Source organism: Crinia signifera, chromosome 6 (genome assembly GCF_055691185.1).
Source record: "Crinia signifera chromosome 6, ASM5569118v1, whole genome shotgun sequence".
Lineage (NCBI taxonomy): Eukaryota > Metazoa > Chordata > Amphibia > Anura > Myobatrachidae > Crinia > Crinia signifera.
In genome coordinates this window covers 552,270-572,500 of record NC_139222.1, presented here as the reverse complement: position 1 = coordinate 572,500, position 20,231 = coordinate 552,270, and the positions used below count along the sequence as shown (strand labels likewise).

Here is a 20,231-nt window from a genome sequence, read left to right as displayed (position 1 = left end):
GCACACACATATGGCCTCTCACCTGTGTGAATTCTCACATGTAAGACCAGATCTAATTTCTGTATAAAACATTTCCCACACTCAGAACATGAAAACGGCTTCTCACCTGTGTGAATTCTCTTGTGTCTATTAAGAGAGGATTTATCTGTAAAACATTTCCCACACTCAGAACATGGAAATGGTTTCTCACCTGTGTGAAGTCTCTTATGTGTAACAAGGTGCGGTTTATGTCTAAAACATTTCCCACACTCAGAGCATGGAAACGGTTTCTCACCTGTGTGATGTCTCTCATGTCTAGCGAGATTTGATTTGCGTGTAAAACATTTACCACACTTGACACATGAGAATGGCCTTTCCCCTGTGTGATTTCTCTCATGTCTAGCAAGATCGGATTTCTGTGTAAAACATTTCCCACACTCAGAACACGGAAATGGCCTTTCACCTGTGTGACTTCTCTGATGTACAATAAGAGCTGATTTCTGGTTAAAACAGTTCCCACACTCAGAGCATGCAAATGGCTTGTCACCTGACTGATGGGTATAGAGCTGAGAGTTCTCTGTAAAATACTTGGGGTCTATAGAACCAGGTAAAATATCAGCTCCAAGAGCCATTCTGTGTTTAGCATGATCAGATTTGTCCAGAGAACATTTCCCATGATTAGAAGGACCAGAGGATAGATCATTACTGGGAGGTACGGGATGAATATTCAGGGTAACGGAGTCTCCTATTGGTGCATCTTGTGTGATGTCATAATCTTCTATTTTATCATCAGGAAATAAGATGACCTCTTCCTCTGAAATCTTTCCTCCACCACATCCAGCTGCTGGGAAAGAATTATATGTTAAAAAGGAATTAAAGACTGTCAATTCCAGTAAAGAGTCTGGTGAGCGACAAATTCAATGTCCAGGATGCAATGGGAGCCGATTTTTTGGCATACCAAACTATGGGGGTAATTCTGATTCACTCGGAAAGGCACAATCACTCTCTAATGGACAAAACCATATGCACTGCAGGTGGGGCTGATGTAACAGGTGCAGAGAGTGTTAGATTTGGGTGTTTTATTGTTTCTGTGCAGGGTAAATACTGGCTGCTTTATTTTTACACTGCAATATAGATATCCCTTTGAAGTACACCCCCCCCCCACCCAAATCACTCTCTCTGCACATGTTACATCAGCCCCACCTGCAGTGCATATGGTTTTGTCCATTAGAGATTGATTGTGCCTTTCCGAGTGAATCAGAATAACCCCCTATGTTATAGCAGGAGAACAATGCAGCATACCTGAAATCACAGATAGAATATAGGCATGCTGCATATCACTTTAATCAGCAGAAGCTGCTTGTGCAAATAAGATCTATGGGGAAAGTGCAAAAATGTGATGTACATAACCTATTTTAAAGGTCAAGGTATATATTTGATTTTCAAGTATTTAAAGGAATTCATTTAAATATAGTTTGTTGTAAATGTGCTGTAGTTGTGTACTTGTTATTGATGGACATTACTGCAGTATACAACCTAATAAACACACCTCATTTGTGCGACACCAACTCATCCCAGCCGGCGAATAATACTGTACGGCGTATTCCGGTTGGTCGGACAAAGTTGGATGGTTCCCAGTCTAAAGAAATACCGTGAGCAGTCGTATTTGCATTCAGAGTGATAAAGACAAACGTTGTTAAACTGGCCGAGTTCTGGGAAAATCTGACCTTATCATTTGTGACTTCAAGCAACCTTTTCCCGATTGCTAAAATCATCTGTCATTACGTCCCAGCCAATATGTTAAAAAGTGAAATGTTTTTCTTGTTATGCGACACTGAGCAGCGTTCCTTGTTTATTATATAATGTGGGGATTAGGAGGAAGAGTCTGAAATGTGCATTACAATACTAAACCATTGGCCACAAATAAAAAGCAGAAGTACCTTCAACCGGTAACGTGTTGGTGGTAGGGTCAAGCCAGGGTCAAAATTTCCAGGATGTCGAACCCGATTAACCAGAGTTGACCCTCTAACACAGAAGGATGACATGTATTGTTCAGCAAATTACCGGGTCACAATGTTTGAGCCAGGAATTTGGCTGTGTGAACGGGTGGTCAGCCTGGCACAGGACTTCAATGCCGGACTTACTGATTATGGTAGAAGAGTGGAAATCTCATCTCTACCCTCTGAGGAAACAGCTGCAAGCTGAGAATTGCGTTGGGTTCCACTGACCTCTATTCTTACATGCGCCAAGCACTGCAATGCAATCTATTCTGCATCCAAACTATACAGGTTATCTCAGTGTTCCCCTCGGAGAGGGATCCAGGCAGATCCCTCCCGTGTGCAATTTTATCAAGGGAGTTCTTTTTATCTGTACGACTTTTCAGTTCGATCCTTTGGAGCCTGTTTTGTAATCATACGTCATGTTATACTGACATTCCACCTCCCATGCTATTAGTAATGTAAAGGTGCCCATACACGGTCCGTTTAACACTTATATAGTACACATCGCATTGCATGCATTGTGCATGCGATGCGATGTACAGCTAGTACAAAATGTATGTGCAGCACATACTTTTTGTACCGTACGATGAGATGCGCGGGAGCGCACATCTCATAGTACACAACAGACCGTGTATGGGCTCCTTAATACTAATAGCATGCTGACAATGTGTGCACACATCAGGAGAGGATTTGTTAGTGTATAGAGTAAGCACCATATCCGTAGGCTGTACTACAGTAAATGCACCAGTGTAGTTATTACTGTGTTGTGTACTCGTTACAATTAGTTTTATAGTTCTAGTCCAACTTTTAATTTTTAGGCGTTTGGAAAATGACATTACAGGCCCACACAAAGCCGCATAGTTTTACCGTTTGAGCCACCCAGTGTGTTTGGCCCGGTGAGGAGCCAGAAGAGTGGATGGCTTTACAGAACAAGAAAGATGCACCTTGGAATGGGCTAATAGCTAGAATACGCCATACTAATCTATAGCATAAATAAAGCCGTGTAAAACATCTCCCACACCCAGAGCATGAAAATAGATTCTTATTTATGTGACTTTTTTAGATGTTTATCAAGGTTTGACTTCTGTGAAAAACATTTCCCACAATCAGAACATGGAATGGCCTCTCACCTGTGTGAGTTCTCTGATGTATAACAAGATTATAACATATAACTGATGTATAACATTTCCCACACTCAGAACATGAAAATGTTTTTTTCATTTGTGTGACTTCTCTGATGTGCTATAAGATCAGATTTATATTTATAGCATTTCTCACACTCAGTACACAAAAATGGTTTATCTGTGTTTATAGCATTTCTCACACTCAGTACACAAAAATGGTTTATCTGTGTGATGTTTCAGATGTTTAACAAAATTTGACTTCTGTGTAAAACGTTTTCCACACACAGAACATGGAAATGGTCTCTCACCTGTGTGAGTTCTTTGATGAGAAATAAGATGTGATATTTGTTTAAAACATTTCCCACACTTATAGCATGGATATGGCTTCTCCCATGTGTGACTTCTCTCATGTACAACAAGATCTGATTTCTGCCTAAAACATTTCCCACACTCAGAGCACTTACGTGTGCACTTCTTCTGTCTAATAATGACTGATTATTGAAGTATTTAACAAATTTAGAAAAGGGAACAATTGTAGCATCCAAAGATGAGTTAATGGGACACTTCTCACAATTAGGGGAACAGATGATAGAACTGCACTGGGAAGTGTATTATCGGGGTGATGGGGTTTTCACCTGCAGAATGTCGTTTCATGTTCTCTTCTAATTTAATATCTGACAAACCCCACTTTTGGGAAAAAAAATTCCCCCCCCCCCCCCCGATAGTCGCTAATAAAAATGTTTTACATATGTTTTACATTATTACATAACAGTGCAGCGGACAACTATCTATTAAAATCACAAGCGGATACCGGAGAATATCAAATTGGCTGTTATCATTGTCCCCCCCCCCCCCCATTGGGAAAAGCAATATTTAATATTTTTTATATTATTTTTTACAAAACCCATAGCAAGCTTCCCCTTGAGAAGCAATACTATTTTATTTTTATAGGTGGCCACCGATTTTCAATTCTGTGTAGAGTTTATATGTGTTTAATTTATTGTTATGCATAAAAACTTTTTTTTTAATTCCTAACTTGATATATTCATATTAATAAATATATTTATGTACAACTAAGTGGTGAGCATTGATAGTCGCACGGAGAGATAATGTTAATTACATACATTGTGTCCCCTCGGGTAATAGTTGCATACTCAATGATGATATCACCACAACGGTGTGCTACCACTGGACATAGAATAGGCAGTAAATGAAGGACAGAAAGAATGTCTCTTTGTGGTGCACCAAAAGGAATTTGACACTTATCTATTGAATAAAAGTAATTTTTTTTTCAAGAGTTGTAAAATAAAAGACACAGAACTTCACATATAAACAGGAAACAGATAGGGGTGCTAGTACAGACACTGTCCAGCCTAGGGGAGATCGCGGTGTGATCTGGTGCTGACGAAGCTCTCCAGCGAAGCATGTGCCGACCACACACATTTTGTGTGTGCCCCATATTCCCCTTTCCCCAATTGAATGCAGTTTGATCTGCTACTTTTTTCAGAGGTGCGCTCTATCAGTCTCAATATTTACTCGTCCACCCGGTCAAGAGGTGCGATGCATGACGTCTGTCACCGTGACCTCTGTGTTACTGACATCCAGGCTGATCAGCGGTGTTTCATTGTTGCACACCGATCTCCCCTAGACTGGACAGTGATGATCTGCACTAGCACCCCTATCCGTTTCCTGGCATACACGCTGAGGACAGACTTTTGTCTGTACCAGATGTGAGATGCGCACGGAATAGGAGAGGGCTTCTCAGACCGCACAACCGTCCAATGTGTGTGGTCGGCGCACGCTTCGCTGGGGAGCTTCGTCAGCACCAGATCACACACCGATCTCCTCTAGGCTGGACAGTGTCTGTACTAGATGTGAGATGGGCACGGAATAGGAGAGGGCTTCTCAGACCGCACAACCGTCCAATGTGTGTGGTCGGCGCACGCTTCGCTGGGGAGCTTCGTCAGCACCAGATCACACACCGATCTCCTCTAGGCTGGACAGTGTCTGTACTGGATGTGAGATGGGCACGGAATAGGAGAGGGCTTCTCAGACCGCACAACCGTCCAATGTGTGTGGTCGGCGCACGCTTCGCTGAGGAGCTTCGTCAGCACCAGATCACACACCGATCTCCCCTAGGCTGGACAGTGTCTGTACTAGATGTGAGATGGGCACGGAATAGGAGAGGGCTTCTCAGACCGCACAACCGTCCGATGTGTGTGGTCGGCCCACGCTTCACTGGGGAGTTTCATCAGCACCAGATCACACACCGATCTCCCCTAGGTTGGATAGTGTCTGTACTAGATGTGAGATGGGCACGGAATAGGAGAGGGCTTCTCAGACCGCACAACCGTCCGATGTGTGTAGTCGGCCCACGCTTCGCTGGGGAGCTTCATCAGCACCAGATCACACACCGATCTCCCCTAGGTTGGATAGTGTCTGTACTAGATGTGAGATGGGCACGGAATAGGAGAGGGCTTCTCAGACCGCACAACCGTCCGATGTGTGTGGTCGGCGCACGCTTCGCTGGGGAGCTTCATCAGCACCAGATCACACACCGATCTCCCCTAGGCTGGACAGTGTCTGTAGTAGATGTGAGATGCGCACGGAATAGGAGAGGGCTTCTCAGACCGCACAACCGTCCGATGTGTGTAGTCGGCCCACGCTTCGCTGGGGAGCTTCATCAGCACCAGATCACACACCGATCTCCCCTAGGTTGGATAGTGTCTGTACTAGATGTGAGATGGGCACGGAATAGGAGAGGGCTTCTCAGACCGCACAACCGTCCGATGTGTGTGGTCGGCGCACGCTTCGCTGGGGAGCTTCATCAGCACCAGATCACACTACGATCTCCCCTAGGCTGGACAGTGTCTGTACTAGATGTGAGATGGGCACGGAATAGGAGAGGTCTTCTCAGACCGCACAACCGTCCGATGTGTGTGGTCGGCCCACGCTTCGCTGGGGAGCTTCATCAGCACCAGATCACACTACGATCTCCCCTAGGCTGGACAGTGTCTGTACTAGATGTGAGATGGGCACGGAATAGGAGAGGGCTTCTCAGACCGCACAACCGTCTGATGTGTGTGGTCGGCGCACGCTTCGCTGGGGAGCTTCATCAGCACCAGATCACACTACGATCTCCCCTAGGCTGGACAGTGTCTGTAGTAGATGTGCACGGAATAGGAGAGGGCTTCTCAGACCGCACAACCGTCTGATGTGTGTGGTCGGCGCACGCTTCGCTGGGGAGCTTCATCAGCACCAGATCACACTACGATCTCCCCTAGGCTGGACAGTGTCTGTAGTAGATGTGAGATGGGCACGGAATAGGAGAGGGCTTCTCAGACCGCACAACCGTCCGATGTGTGTGGTTGGCCCACGCTTCGCTGGGGAGCTTCATCAGCACCAGATCACACACCGATCTCCCCTAGGCAGGACAGTGACGATCTGAACTAGCACCGCTACCTGTTTCCCGGCATACACGCTGAGGACAGACTAGATGTGAGATGGGCACGGAATAGGAGAGGGCTTCTCAGACCGCACAACCGTCTGATGTGTGTGGTCGGCCCACGCTTCGCTGGGGAGCTTCATCAGCACCAGATCACACACCGATCTCCCCTAGGCTGGACAGTGTCTGTACTAGATGTGAGATGCGCACGGAATAGGAGAGGGCTTCTCAGACCGCACAACCGTCCGATGTGTGTAGTCGGCCCACGCTTCGCTGGGGAGCTTCATCAGCACCAGATCACACACCGATCTCCCCTAAGTTGGATAGTGTCTGTACTAGATGTGAGATGGGCACGGAATAGGAGAGGGCTTCTCAGACCGCACAACCGTCCGATGTGTGTGGTCGGCGCACGCTTCGCTGGGGAGCTTCATCAGCACCAGATCACGCTACGATCTCCCCTAGGCTGGACAGTGTCTGTACTAGATGTGAGATGGGCACGGAATAGGAGAGGGCTTCTCAGACCGCACAACCGTCTGATGTGTGTGGTCGGCGCACGCTTCGCTGGGGAGCTTCATCAGCACCAGATCACACTACGATCTCCCCTAGGCTGGACAGTGTCTGTAGTAGATGTGAGATGGGCACGGAATAGGAGAGGGCTTCTCAGACCGCACAACCGTCCGATGTGTGTGGTTGGCCCACGCTTCGCTGGGGAGCTTCATCAGCACCAGATCACACACCGATCTCCCCTAGGCAGGACAGTGACGATCTGAACTAGCACCGCTACCTGTTTCCCGGCATACACGCTGAGGACAGACTAGATGTGAGATTGGCACGGAATAGGAGAGGGCTTCTCAGACCGCACAACCGTCCGATGTGTGTGGTCGGCGCACGCTTCGCTGGGGAGCTTCATCAGCACCAGATCACACTACGATCTCCCCTAGGCTGGACAGTGTCTGTACTAGATGTGAGATGGGCACGGAATAGGAGAGGGCTTCTCAGACCGCACAACCGTCGGATGTGTGGGGTCGGCGCACGCTTCGCTGGGGAGCTTCATCAGCACCAGATCACACTACGATCTCCCCTAGGCTGGACAGTGTCTGTAGTAGATGTGAGATGGGCACGGAATAGGAGAGGGCTTCTCAGACCGCACAACCGTCTGATGTGTGTGGTCGGCGCACGCTTCGCTGGGGAGCTTCATCAGCACCAGATCACACTACGATCTCCCCTAGGCTGGACAGTGTCTGTAGTAGATGTGAGATGGGCACGGAATAGGAGAGGGCTTCTCAGACCGCACAACCGTCCGATGTGTGTGGTTGGCCCACGCTTCGCTGGGGAGCTTCATCAGCACCAGATCACACTACGATCTCCCCTAGGCTGGACAGTGTCTGTAGTAGATGTGAGATGGGCACGGAATAGGAGAGGGCTTCTCAGACCGCACAACCGTCCGATGTGTGTGGTTGGCCCACGCTTCGCTGGGGAGCTTCATCAGCACCAGATCACACACCGATCTCCCCTAGGCAGGACAGTGACGATCTGAACTAGCACCGCTACCTGTTTCCCGGCATACACGCTGAGGACAGACTAGATGTGAGATGGGCACGGAATAGGAGAGGGCTTCTCAGACCGCACAACCGTCTGATGTGTGTGGTCGGCCCACGCTTCGCTGGGGAGCTTCATCAGCACCAGATCACACACCGATCTCCCCTAGGACACCGATCTCCCCTAGGCTGGACAGTGTCTGTAGTAGATGTGAGATGCGCACGGAATAGGAGAGGGCTTCTCAGACCGCACAACCGTCCGATGTGTGTAGTCGGCCCACGCTTCGCTGGGGAGCTTCATCAGCACCAGATCACACACCGATCTCCCCTAAGTTGGATAGTGTCTGTACTAGATGTGAGATGGGCACGGAATAGGAGAGGGCTTCTCAGACCGCACAACCGTCCGATGTGTGTGGTCGGCGCACGCTTCGCTGGGGAGCTTCATCAGCACCAGATCACACTACGATCTCCCCTAGGCTGGACAGTGTCTGTACTAGATGTGAGATGGGCACGGAATAGGAGAGGTCTTCTCAGACCGCACAACCGTCCGATGTGTGTGGTCGGCCCACGCTTCGCTGGGGAGCTTCATCAGCACCAGATCACACTACGATCTCCCCTAGGCTGGACAGTGTCTGTACTAGATGTGAGATGGGCACGGAATAGGAGAGGGCTTCTCAGACCGCACAACCGTCTGATGTGTGTGGTCAGCGCACGCTTCGCTGGGGAGCTTCATCAGCACCAGATCACACTACGATCTCCCCTAGGCTGGACAGTGTCTGTAGTAGATGTGAGATGGGCACGGAATAGGAGAGGGCTTCTCAGACCGCACAACCGTCTGATGTGTGTGGTCGGCGCACGCTTCGCTGGGGAGCTTCATCAGCACCAGATCACACTACAATCTCCCCTAGGCTGGACAGTGTCTGTAGTAGATGTGAGATGGGCACGGAATAGGAGAGGGCTTCTCAGACCGCACAACCGTCCAATGTGTGTGGTCGGCGCACGCTTCGCTGAGGAGCTTCGTCAGCACCAGATCACACACCGATCTCCCCTAGGCTGGACAGTGTCTGTACTAGATGTGAGATGGGCACGGAATAGGAGAGGGCTTCTCAGACCGCACAACCGTCCAATGTGTGTGGTCGGCGCACGCTTCGCTGAGGAGCTTCGTCAGCACCAGATCACACACCGATCTCCCCTAGGCTGGACAGTGTCTGTACTAGATGTGAGATGGGCACGGAATAGGAGAGGGCTTCTCAGACCGCACAACCGTCCAATGTGTGTAGTCGGCCCACGCTTCGCTGGGGAGCTTCATCAGCACCAGATCACACTACGATCTCCCCTAGGCTGGATAGTGTCTGTACTAGATGTGAGATGGGCACGGAATAGGAGGGGGCTTCTCAGACCGCACAACCGTCCGATGTGTGAACAATACACGGACGTTCCTCTGCCTATATATTTTCATATTATACACTGACTTTGGGGATTACAGCCCTGTTACTTGAGAAATTGAAATATTGGTTCACTGACCTGAATTTCCACATTTAACATTGGCTCCCTCATGAAGGAGTAGTGAAGTTTTGGAGCATTAATCAGAAACCTATATTTATTCCGTTGTTTGCTGGTCTTACCCGGACCTACAGTCATTACATGATCAGAACGCACCAGCATTTGAGCATAATGAAGGGATATCTGACATTGGGGCCGCACCGTGTGAGGATAGAACGTCCAGGTCTTTGTAAGTGACGTTCTGGGAATAAGAGGAACATTTATGTGTCAGATTCCTTTTGGTGCACCCCATAGAGACATTCTTTCTGTCCCGACGAGGTCATCCGGCCCTTCTGTCCATCTGCTGGGAATACAGCTTTATATGTATCCGGACTGAGCATAGGTTGTCACTAGGTCGACAGTCCAAAGGTCAGCAGGGTCCAAAGGTTAACATCTCATGCACTACGACGTGGACGGTGACTAGAACAGTGCGCCGAGCGATACACTAAAGGCCCATACACACTTAAAGATTTTCATTTCAAAAGACTTTGCCAAAATCTCTGAAAGATATATCGTTCACCAAAGTAGTTCGTACACACTGAGCTATTTTCACCAAAGAGCGAGAGATTTTCAGGTGGCGAAAGACTTTGATGAAAATCTTTCATTAAAAAAGGATATTTACATAATGGGCGGGGTTTGAATTCCAAGGGTGGGAGCAGGGGCCCTTTAATTTCAGTGCATTTCTGTTTTTGGGGCCTGATTCAGAACTGATTGCTGGGCTGGGTATATTCGGAGCCCAGCGATCAGGTAAACGCCACCCCGGCTGTTACTGCATAATATACATTGGTGGGCCGTGGTATATATAGCTGGCACTCAGCTCTGTAGGATAATGGGCCCCGTGCCCTCAGTGGTGTCTGGGCAGATAAATAGGAGATAAATGTACAGCGACACTGGGGTCTTCAAATAACTCAGACAAGACGTTGCCACGCATGTTAACGTTGTCTGAGTTGTTTGAAGACCCCAGTGCCGCTGTACATTTATTATATATATAATTTTTTTATTTATTTATTTATTAGGGAAGCCTTGCATTGGTGGCAGTGGTTATATATATATATATATATATATATATATATATATATATATATATATATATATATATATATATATATATATATATATATATATATATATATATATATATATATATATATATATATATATATATATATATATATATATATATAACCACTGCCACCAATGAAAGGCTTCCCTATTTATATATGGAAGCCTTTCATTGGTGGCAGTGGAGCTGCGTCAGCATGGGGACACTGGAGCGGGGGCGGCTGGAAGCACTTTGCCGCGTTCCACTTCCGACACTCAGTCAGAGTGTCAGATGACAGCGGGGACCAGGAGCTGCTGCGGGCGGGTAAGCGTCTTTTTCCCCCTGCTCCGTCTCCGTGCTGCGAGCAGGGGGAGGGGAAGGGGGGAGAGCAGGGGGAGGTGGCGGAGCGGTACACGGGCTGAAAGTGGATAATCTTTCAGCCCGTGCTGCGTACACACTCAGCGATGATGGATAAAAAACCATCCATCATCGCTGGCATGCTGGTAAAACCAGCCGACGTGGATCCTCGCTAGCGATGATGCGGGAGCGCGCATCATCGCTAGTAAGCAATCTGTGGGGCATACACACTAGGCGATTTTCAGCTGAAAATCGCTCAAAACGGCTGTTTTGAACGATTTTCATGTGAAAATCGTTAAGTGTGTATGGGCCTTTACACACTGTCATTGTCCACCTGTATTGACAGACACAAACCATGAAAAACTCAACCTTTTCACGGTTGACCTATTGACCCTGTCAACCTATTGTCTGTTGCCCTTTGAACCTTGTTGACCTTGTGACTCTCTGACATCAGTGGCCAACCATATGACTGAAGATCTCATATACCACAACCCTCTGATCCACACAGCCAGAGTTCAGCTACTGTTAGAACTATTGCACCATGGGAAAAAGATATAGGTATCACTGCACAGGAATAGAAAGAATACGGTCACATATGGGATTCGGTATGAAATACCTACAATCAAAATACCGACAACTACTGACCGGCGGGGTCAATATACCGACAACTACTGACCGACGGGGTCAATATACCGACAACTACTGACCGACGGGGTCGATATACCGACAACTACTGACCGACGGGGCCGATATACCGACAACTACTGACCGACGGGGCCAATATACCGACAACTACTGACCGACAAGGTCAAAATACCGACAACTACTGACCGACAAGGTCAAAATACCGACAACTACTGACCGACAAAGTCAAAATACCGACAACTACTGACCGACGGGGTCAATATACCGACAACTACTGACCGACGGGGTCAATATACCGACAACTACTAACCGACGGGGTCAATATACCGACAACTACTGACCGACGGGGTCAATATACCGACAACTACTGACCGACGGGGTCAATATACCGACAACTACTGACCGACAAGGTCAAAATACAGACAACTACTGACCGACAACTACTGACCGACGGGGCCGATATACCGACAACTACTGACCGACGGGGCCGATATACCGACAACTACTGACCGACGGGGTCAATATACCGACAACTACTGACCGACAAGGTCAAAATACAGACAACTACTGACCGACAAGGTCAAAATACAGACAACTACTGACCGACAAGGTCAAAATACCGACAACTACTGACCGACAAGGTCAAAATACCGACAACTACTGACCGACAAGGTCAAAATACCGACAACTACTGACCGACGGGGTCAATATACCGACAACTACTGACCGACGGGGTCAATATACCGACAACTACTGACCGACGGGGTCAATATACCGACAACTACTGACCGACGGGGTCAATATACCGACAACTACTGACCGACGGGGTCAATATACCGACAACTACTGACCGACAAGGTCAAAATACCGACAACTACTGACCGACGGGGTCGATATACCGACAACTACTGACCGACGGGGCCGATATACCGACAACTACTGACCGACGGGGCCAATATACCGACAGGGTCAAAATACCGACAACTACTGACCGACGGGGTCAAAATACCGACAACTACTGACCGACAACTACTGACCGACGGGGCCGATATACCGACAACTACTGACCGACGGGGTCAATATACCGACAACTACTGACCGACGGGGTCGATATACCGACAACTACTGACCGACGGGGCCGATATACCGACAACTACTGACCGACGGGGCCAATATACCGACAACTACTGACCGACGGGGTCAAAATACCGACAACTACTGACCGACGGGGTCGATATACCGACAACTACTGACCGACGGGGCCGATATACCGACAACTACTGACCGACGGGGCCAATATACCGACAACTACTGACCGACGGGGTCAAAATACCGACAACTACTGACCGACGGGGTCAAAATACCGACAACTACTGACCGACGGGGTCAAAATACCGACAACTACTGACCGACAACTACTGACCGACGGGGCCGATATACCGACAACTACTGACCGACGGGGTCAAAATACCGACAACTACTGACCGACAAGGTCAAAATACAGACAACTACTGACCGACAACTACTGACCGACGGGGCCGATATACCGACAACTACTGACCGACGGGGTCAATATACCGACAACTACTGACCGACAAGGTCAAAATACAGACAACTACTGACCGACAAGGTCAAAATACAGACAACTACTGACCGACAAGGTCAAAATACCGACAACTACTGACCGACAAGGTCAAAATACCGACAACTACTGACCGACAAGGTCAAAATACCGACAACTACTGACCGACGGGGTCAATATACCGACAACTACTGACCGACGGGGTCAATATACCGACAACTACTGACCGACGGGGTCAATATACCGACAACTACTGACCGACGGGGTCAATATACCGACAACTACTGACCGACGGGGTCAATATACCGACAACTACTGACCGACGGGGTCAATATACCGACAACTACTGACCGACAAGGTCAAAATACCGACAACTACTGACCGACGGGGTCGATATACCGACAACTACTGACCGACGGGGCCGATATACCGACAACTACTGACCGACGGGGCCAATATACCGACAACTACTGACCGACGGGGTCAAAATACCGACAACTACTGACCGACGGGGTCAAAATACCGACAACTACTGACCGACGGGGTCAAAATACCGACAACTACTGACCGACAACTACTGACCGACGGGGCCGATATACCGACAACTACTGACCGACGGGGTCAAAATACCGACAACTACTGACCGACAAGGTCAAAATACAGACAACTACTGACCGACAACTACTGACCGACGGGGCCGATATACCGACAACTACTGACCGACGGGGTCAATATACCGACAACTATTGACCGACAAGGTCAAAATACAGACAACTACTGACCGACAAGGTCAAAATACAGACAACTACTGACCGACAAGGTCAAAATACCGACAACTACTGACCGACAAGGTCAAAATACCGACAACTACTGACCGACAAGGTCAAAATACCGACAACTACTGACCGACAGGGTCAATATACCGACAACTACTGACCGACGGGGTCAATATACCGACAACTACTGACCGACGGGGTCAATATACCGACAACTACTGACCGACGGGGTCAATATACCGACAACTACTGACCGACGGGGTCAATATACCGACAACTACTGACCGACAAGGTCAAAATACCGACAACTACTGACCGACGGGGTCGATATACCGACAACTACTGACCGACGGGGCCGATATACCGACAACTACTGACCGACGGGGCCAATATACCGACAACTACTGACCGACGGGGTCAAAATACCGACAACTACTGACCGACGGGGTCAAAATACCGACAACTACTGACCGACAACTACTGACCGACGGGGCCGATATACCGACAACTACTGACCGACGGGGTCAATATACCGACAACTACTGACCGACGGGGTCAAAATACCGACAACTACTGACCGACGGGGTCAAAATACCGACAACTACTGACCGACGGGGTCAAAATACCGACAACTACTGACCGACAACTACTGACCGACGGGGCCGATATACCGACAACTACTGACCGACGGGGTCAAAATACCGACAACTACTGACCGACAACTACTGACCGACGGGGCCGATATACCGACAACTACTGACCGACGGGGTCAATATACCGACAACTACTGACCGACGGGGTCAATATACCGACAACTACTGACCGACGGGGTCAATATACCGACAACTCCTGACCGACAACTACTGACCGACGGGGTCGATATACCGACAACTGCGGACCGACAACTACTGACCGACGGGGTCGATATACCGACAACTACTGACCGACAACTACTGACCGACGGGGTCGATATACCGACAACTACTGACCGACAACTACTGACCGACGGGGTCGATATACCGACAACTACTGACCGACGGGGTCGATATACCGACAACTACTGACCGACGGGGTCAATATACCGACAACTACTGACCGACGGGGTCAATATACCGACAACTACTGACCGACGGGGTCAATATACCGACAACTACTGACCGGCAAGGTCGATATACCGACAACTACTGACCGACAAGGTCGATATACCGACAACTACTGACCGACAAGGTCAAAATACCGACAACTACTGACCGACAAGGTCGATATACCGACAACTACTGACCGTCGAGGTCAAAATACCGACAACTACTGACCGACGGGGTCGATATACCGACAACTACTGACCGACAACTACTGACCGACGGGGTCGATATACCGACAACTACTGACCGACGGGGTCAATATACCGACAACTACTGACCGACGGGGTCAATATACCGACAACTACTGACCGACGGGGTCGATATACCGACAACTACTGACCGACAACTACTGACCGACGGGGTCGATATACCGACAACTACTGACCGACGGGGTCAATATACCGACAACTACTGACCGACGGGGTCAATATACCGACAACTACTGACCGATGGGGTCGATATACCGACAACTACTGACCGGCAAGGTCAATATACCGACAACTACTGACCGACGAGGTCAAAATACCGACAACTACTGACCGACGAGGTCAAAATACCGACAACTACTGACCGACGGTCAATATAACGACAACTACTGACCGACAAGGTCAAAATACCATCAACTACTGACCAACAAGGTCAAAAAAACGACAATCAAAATATACACAGGTCAAAAAGGATACACAAGTTATTCATATTTTTTTTGGTCGGAATGTTGACATGAAACCCATATGAGTGCACCGCGTCCCCTTGCATGGCTCTCTGCGCTCGGCACACATTATATTCTCCCTCCACGCCCTAGTGGATGGTAGGGCATGAAATTCCGCCTGCGATATGGACAATGAAACGTTGTACCGCGTCCCCTCGCATTATACGGTGCCTCACTATTATATCCCCCTCCATGTCCACTGGGATGGTAAAGTATGAACAAGTTAAATGCCGGTAGTTTGAACAAGTCAGGATTTTGATTGTAGGTAAATTTACTGCATCCCCACATATGGTAGTGCACAGAAAATACATTGTCACTGATCAGTGATGAAATCACTATGGTCATGTCCCTTGTACTAAAATATGAGACACATCAGACAGTGGGGGAGGAGACTGGTCAGATCTCTGGGCTGGTAACACACAGTGACATGATGTGAGGGGGAGAGCAGGAGTATAATAGGGGCTGATGGCTGCTGATGTATGAGATACACCAGAGAGTGCGGGGAGGAGACTGGTCAGATCTCTGGGCTGGTAACACACAGTGACATGATGTGAGGGGGGAGCAGGAGTATAATAGGGGCTAATGGCTGCTGATGTATGAGATACACCAGAGTGCGGGGAGGAGACTGGTCAGATCTCTGGGCTGGTATCACACAGTGACATGATGTGAGGGGGAGAGCAGGAGTATAATAGGGGCTGATGGATGCTGATGTATGAGATACACCAGAGAGTGCGGGAAGGAGACTGGTCAGATCTCTGGGCTGGTAACACACAGTGACATGATGTGAGGGGGAGAGCAGGAGTATAATAGGGGCTGATGGCTCCTGATGTATGAGATACACCAGAGAGTGCGGGGAGGAGACTGGTCAGATCTCTGGGCTGGTAACACACAGTGACATGATGTGAGGGGGAGAGCGGGAGTATAATAGGGGCTGATGGATCCTGATGTATGAGATACACCAGAGAGTGCGGGGAGGAGACTGGTCAGATCTCTGGGCTGGTAACACACAGTGACATGATGTGAGGGGGAGAGAAGGAGTATAATAGGGACTGATGGCTCCTAATGTATGAGATACACCAGAGAGTGCGGGGAGGAGACTGGTCAGATCTCTGGGCTGGTAACACACAGTGACATGATGTGAGGGGGAGAGCAGGAGTATAATAGGGGCTGATGGCTCCTGATGTATGAGATACACCAGAGTGCAGGGAGGAGACTGGTCAGATCTCTGGGCTAGTAACACACAGTGACATGATGTGAGGGGGAGAGCAGGAGTATAATAGGGGCTTCTCAGACCGCACAACCGTCCAATGTGTGTAGTCGGCCCACGCTTCGCTGGGGAGCTTCATCAGCACCAGATCACACTACGATCTCCCCTAGGCTGGATAGTGTCTGTACTAGATGTGAGATGGGCACGGAATAGGAGGGGGCTTCTCAGACCGCACAACCGTCCGATGTGTGAACAATACACGGACGTTCCTCTGCCTATATATTTTCATATTATACACTGACTTTGGGGATTACAGCCCTGTTACTTGAGAAATTGAAATATTGGTTCACTGACCTGAATTTCCACATTTAACATTGGCTCCCTCATGAAGGAGTAGTGAAGTTTTGGAGCATTAATCAGAAACCTATATTTATTCCGTTGTTTGCTGGTCTTACCCGGACCTACAGTCATTACATGATCAGAACGCACCAGCATTTGAGCATAATGAAGGGATATCTGACATTGGGGCCGCACCGTGTGAGGATAGAACGTCCAGGTCTTTGTAAGTGACGTTCTGGGAATAAGAGGAACATTTATGTGTCAGATTCCTTTTGGTGCACCCCATAGAGACATTCTTTCTGTCCCGACGAGGTCATCCGGCCCTTCTGTCCATCTGCTGGGAATACAGCTTTATATGTATCCGGACTGAGCATAGGTTGTCACTAGGTCGACAGTCCAAAGGTCAGCAGGGTCCAAAGGTTAACATCTCATGCACTACGACGTGGACGGTGACTAGAACAGTGCGCCGAGCGATACACTAAAGGCCCATACACACTTAAAGATTTTCATTTCAAAAGACTTTGCCAAAATCTCTGAAAGATATATCGTTCACCAAAGTAGTTCGTACACACTGAGCTATTTTCACCAAAGAGCGAGAGATTTTCAGGTGGCGAAAGACTTTGATGAAAATCTTTCATTAAAAAAGGATATTTACATAATGGGCGGGGTTTGAATTCCAAGGGTGGGAGCAGGGGCCCTTTAATTTCAGTGCATTTCTGTTTTTGGGGCCTGATTCAGAACTGATTGCTGGGCTGGGTATATTCGGAGCCCAGCGATCAGGTAAACGCCACCCCGGCTGTTACTGCATAATATACATTGGTGGGCCGTGGTATATATAGCTGGCACTCAGCTCTGTAGGATAATGGGCCCCGTGCCCTCAGTGGTGTCTGGGCAGATAAATAGGAGATAAATGTACAGCGACACTGGGGTCTTCAAATAACTCAGACAAGACGTTGCCACGCATGTTAACGTTGTCTGAGTTGTTTGAAGACCCCAGTGCCGCTGTACATTTATTATATATATAATTTTTTTATTTATTTATTTATTAGGGAAGCCTTGCATTGGTGGCAGTGGTTATATATATATATATATATATATATATATATATATATATATATATATATATATATATATATATATATATATATATATATATATATATATATATATATATATATATATATATATATATATATATAACCACTGCCACCAATGAAAGGCTTCCCTATTTATATATGGAAGCCTTTCATTGGTGGCAGTGGAGCTGCGTCAGCATGGGGACACTGGAGCGGGGGCGGCTGGAAGCACTTTGCCGCGTTCCACTTCCGACACTCAGTCAGAGTGTCAGATGACAGCGGGGACCAGGAGCTGCTGCGGGCGGGTAAGCGTCTTTTTCCCCCTGCTCCGTCTCCGTGCTGCGAGCAGGGGGAGGGGAAGGGGGGAGAGCAGGGGGAGGTGGCGGAGCGGTACACGGGCTGAAAGTGGATAATCTTTCAGCCCGTGCTGCGTACACACTCAGCGATGATGGATAAAAAACCATCCATCATCGCTGGCATGCTGGTAAAACCAGCCGACGTGGATCCTCGCTAGCGATGATGCGGGAGCGCGCATCATCGCTAGTAAGCAATCTGTGGGGCATACACACTAGGCGATTTTCAGCTGAAAATCGCTCAAAACGGCTGTTTTGAACGATTTTCATGTGAAAATCGTTAAGTGTGTATGGGCCTTTACACACTGTCATTGTCCACCTGTATTGACAGACACAAACCATGAAAAACTCAACCTTTTCACGGTTGACCTATTGACCCTGTCAACCTATTGTCTGTTGCCCTTTGAACCTTGTTGACCTTGTGACTCTCTGACATCAGTGGCCAACCATATGACTGAAGATCTCATATACCACAACCCTCTGATCCACACAGCCAGAGTTCAGCTACTGTTAGAACTATTGCACCATGGGAAAAAGATATAGGTATCACTGCACAGGAATAGAAAGAATACGGTCACATATGGGATTCGGTATGAAATACCTACAATCAAAATACCGACAACTACTGACCGGCGGGGTCAATATACCGACAACTACTGACCGACGGGGTCAATATACCGACAACTACTGACCGACGGGGTCGATATACCGACAACTACTGACCGACGGGGCCGATATACCGACAACTACTGACCGACGGGGCCAATATACCGACAACTACTGACCGACAAGGTCAAAATACCGACAACTACTGACCGACAAGGTCAAAATACCGACAACTACTGACCGACAAAGTCAAAATACCGACAACTACTGACCGACGGGGTCAATATACCGACAACTACTGACCGACGGGGTCAATATACCGACAACTACTAACCGACGGGGTCAATATACCGACAACTACTGACCGACGGGGTCAATATACCGACAACTACTGACCGACGGGGTCAATATACCGACAACTACTGACCGACAAGGTCAAAATACAGACAACTACTGACCGACAACTACTGACCGACGGGGCCGATATACCGACAACTACTGACCGACGGGGCCGATATACCGACAACTACTGACCGACGGGGTCAATATACCGACAACTACTGACCGACAAGGTCAAAATACAGACAACTACTGACCGACAAGGTCAAAATACAGACAACTACTGACCGACAAGGTCAAAATACCGACAACTACTGACCGACAAGGTCAAAATACCGACAACTACTGACCGACAAGGTCAAAATACCGACAACTACTGACCGACGGGGTCAATATACCGACAACTACTGACCGACGGGGTCAATATACC

General features: G+C 48.3%; 1 protein-coding gene across 3 annotated transcripts in view; it reads right to left on the bottom strand.

The window, feature by feature from the left end:
* Window positions 1-20,231, bottom strand: part of LOC146009814 (uncharacterized) — a 205,262-nt gene that overhangs the window by 2,820 nt on the left and 182,211 nt on the right. For 2 of the 3 annotated variants that reach the window (XM_083150313.1, XM_083150316.1), the window contains one exon: window positions 1-823. This exon is cut by the window's left edge. In XM_083150313.1, coding sequence (XP_083006439.1) covers window positions 1-823 — 823 coding nt within the window. The remainder of the gene's footprint in view (window positions 824-20,231) is intronic. The other variant, XM_083150315.1, reaches the window with a different exon arrangement.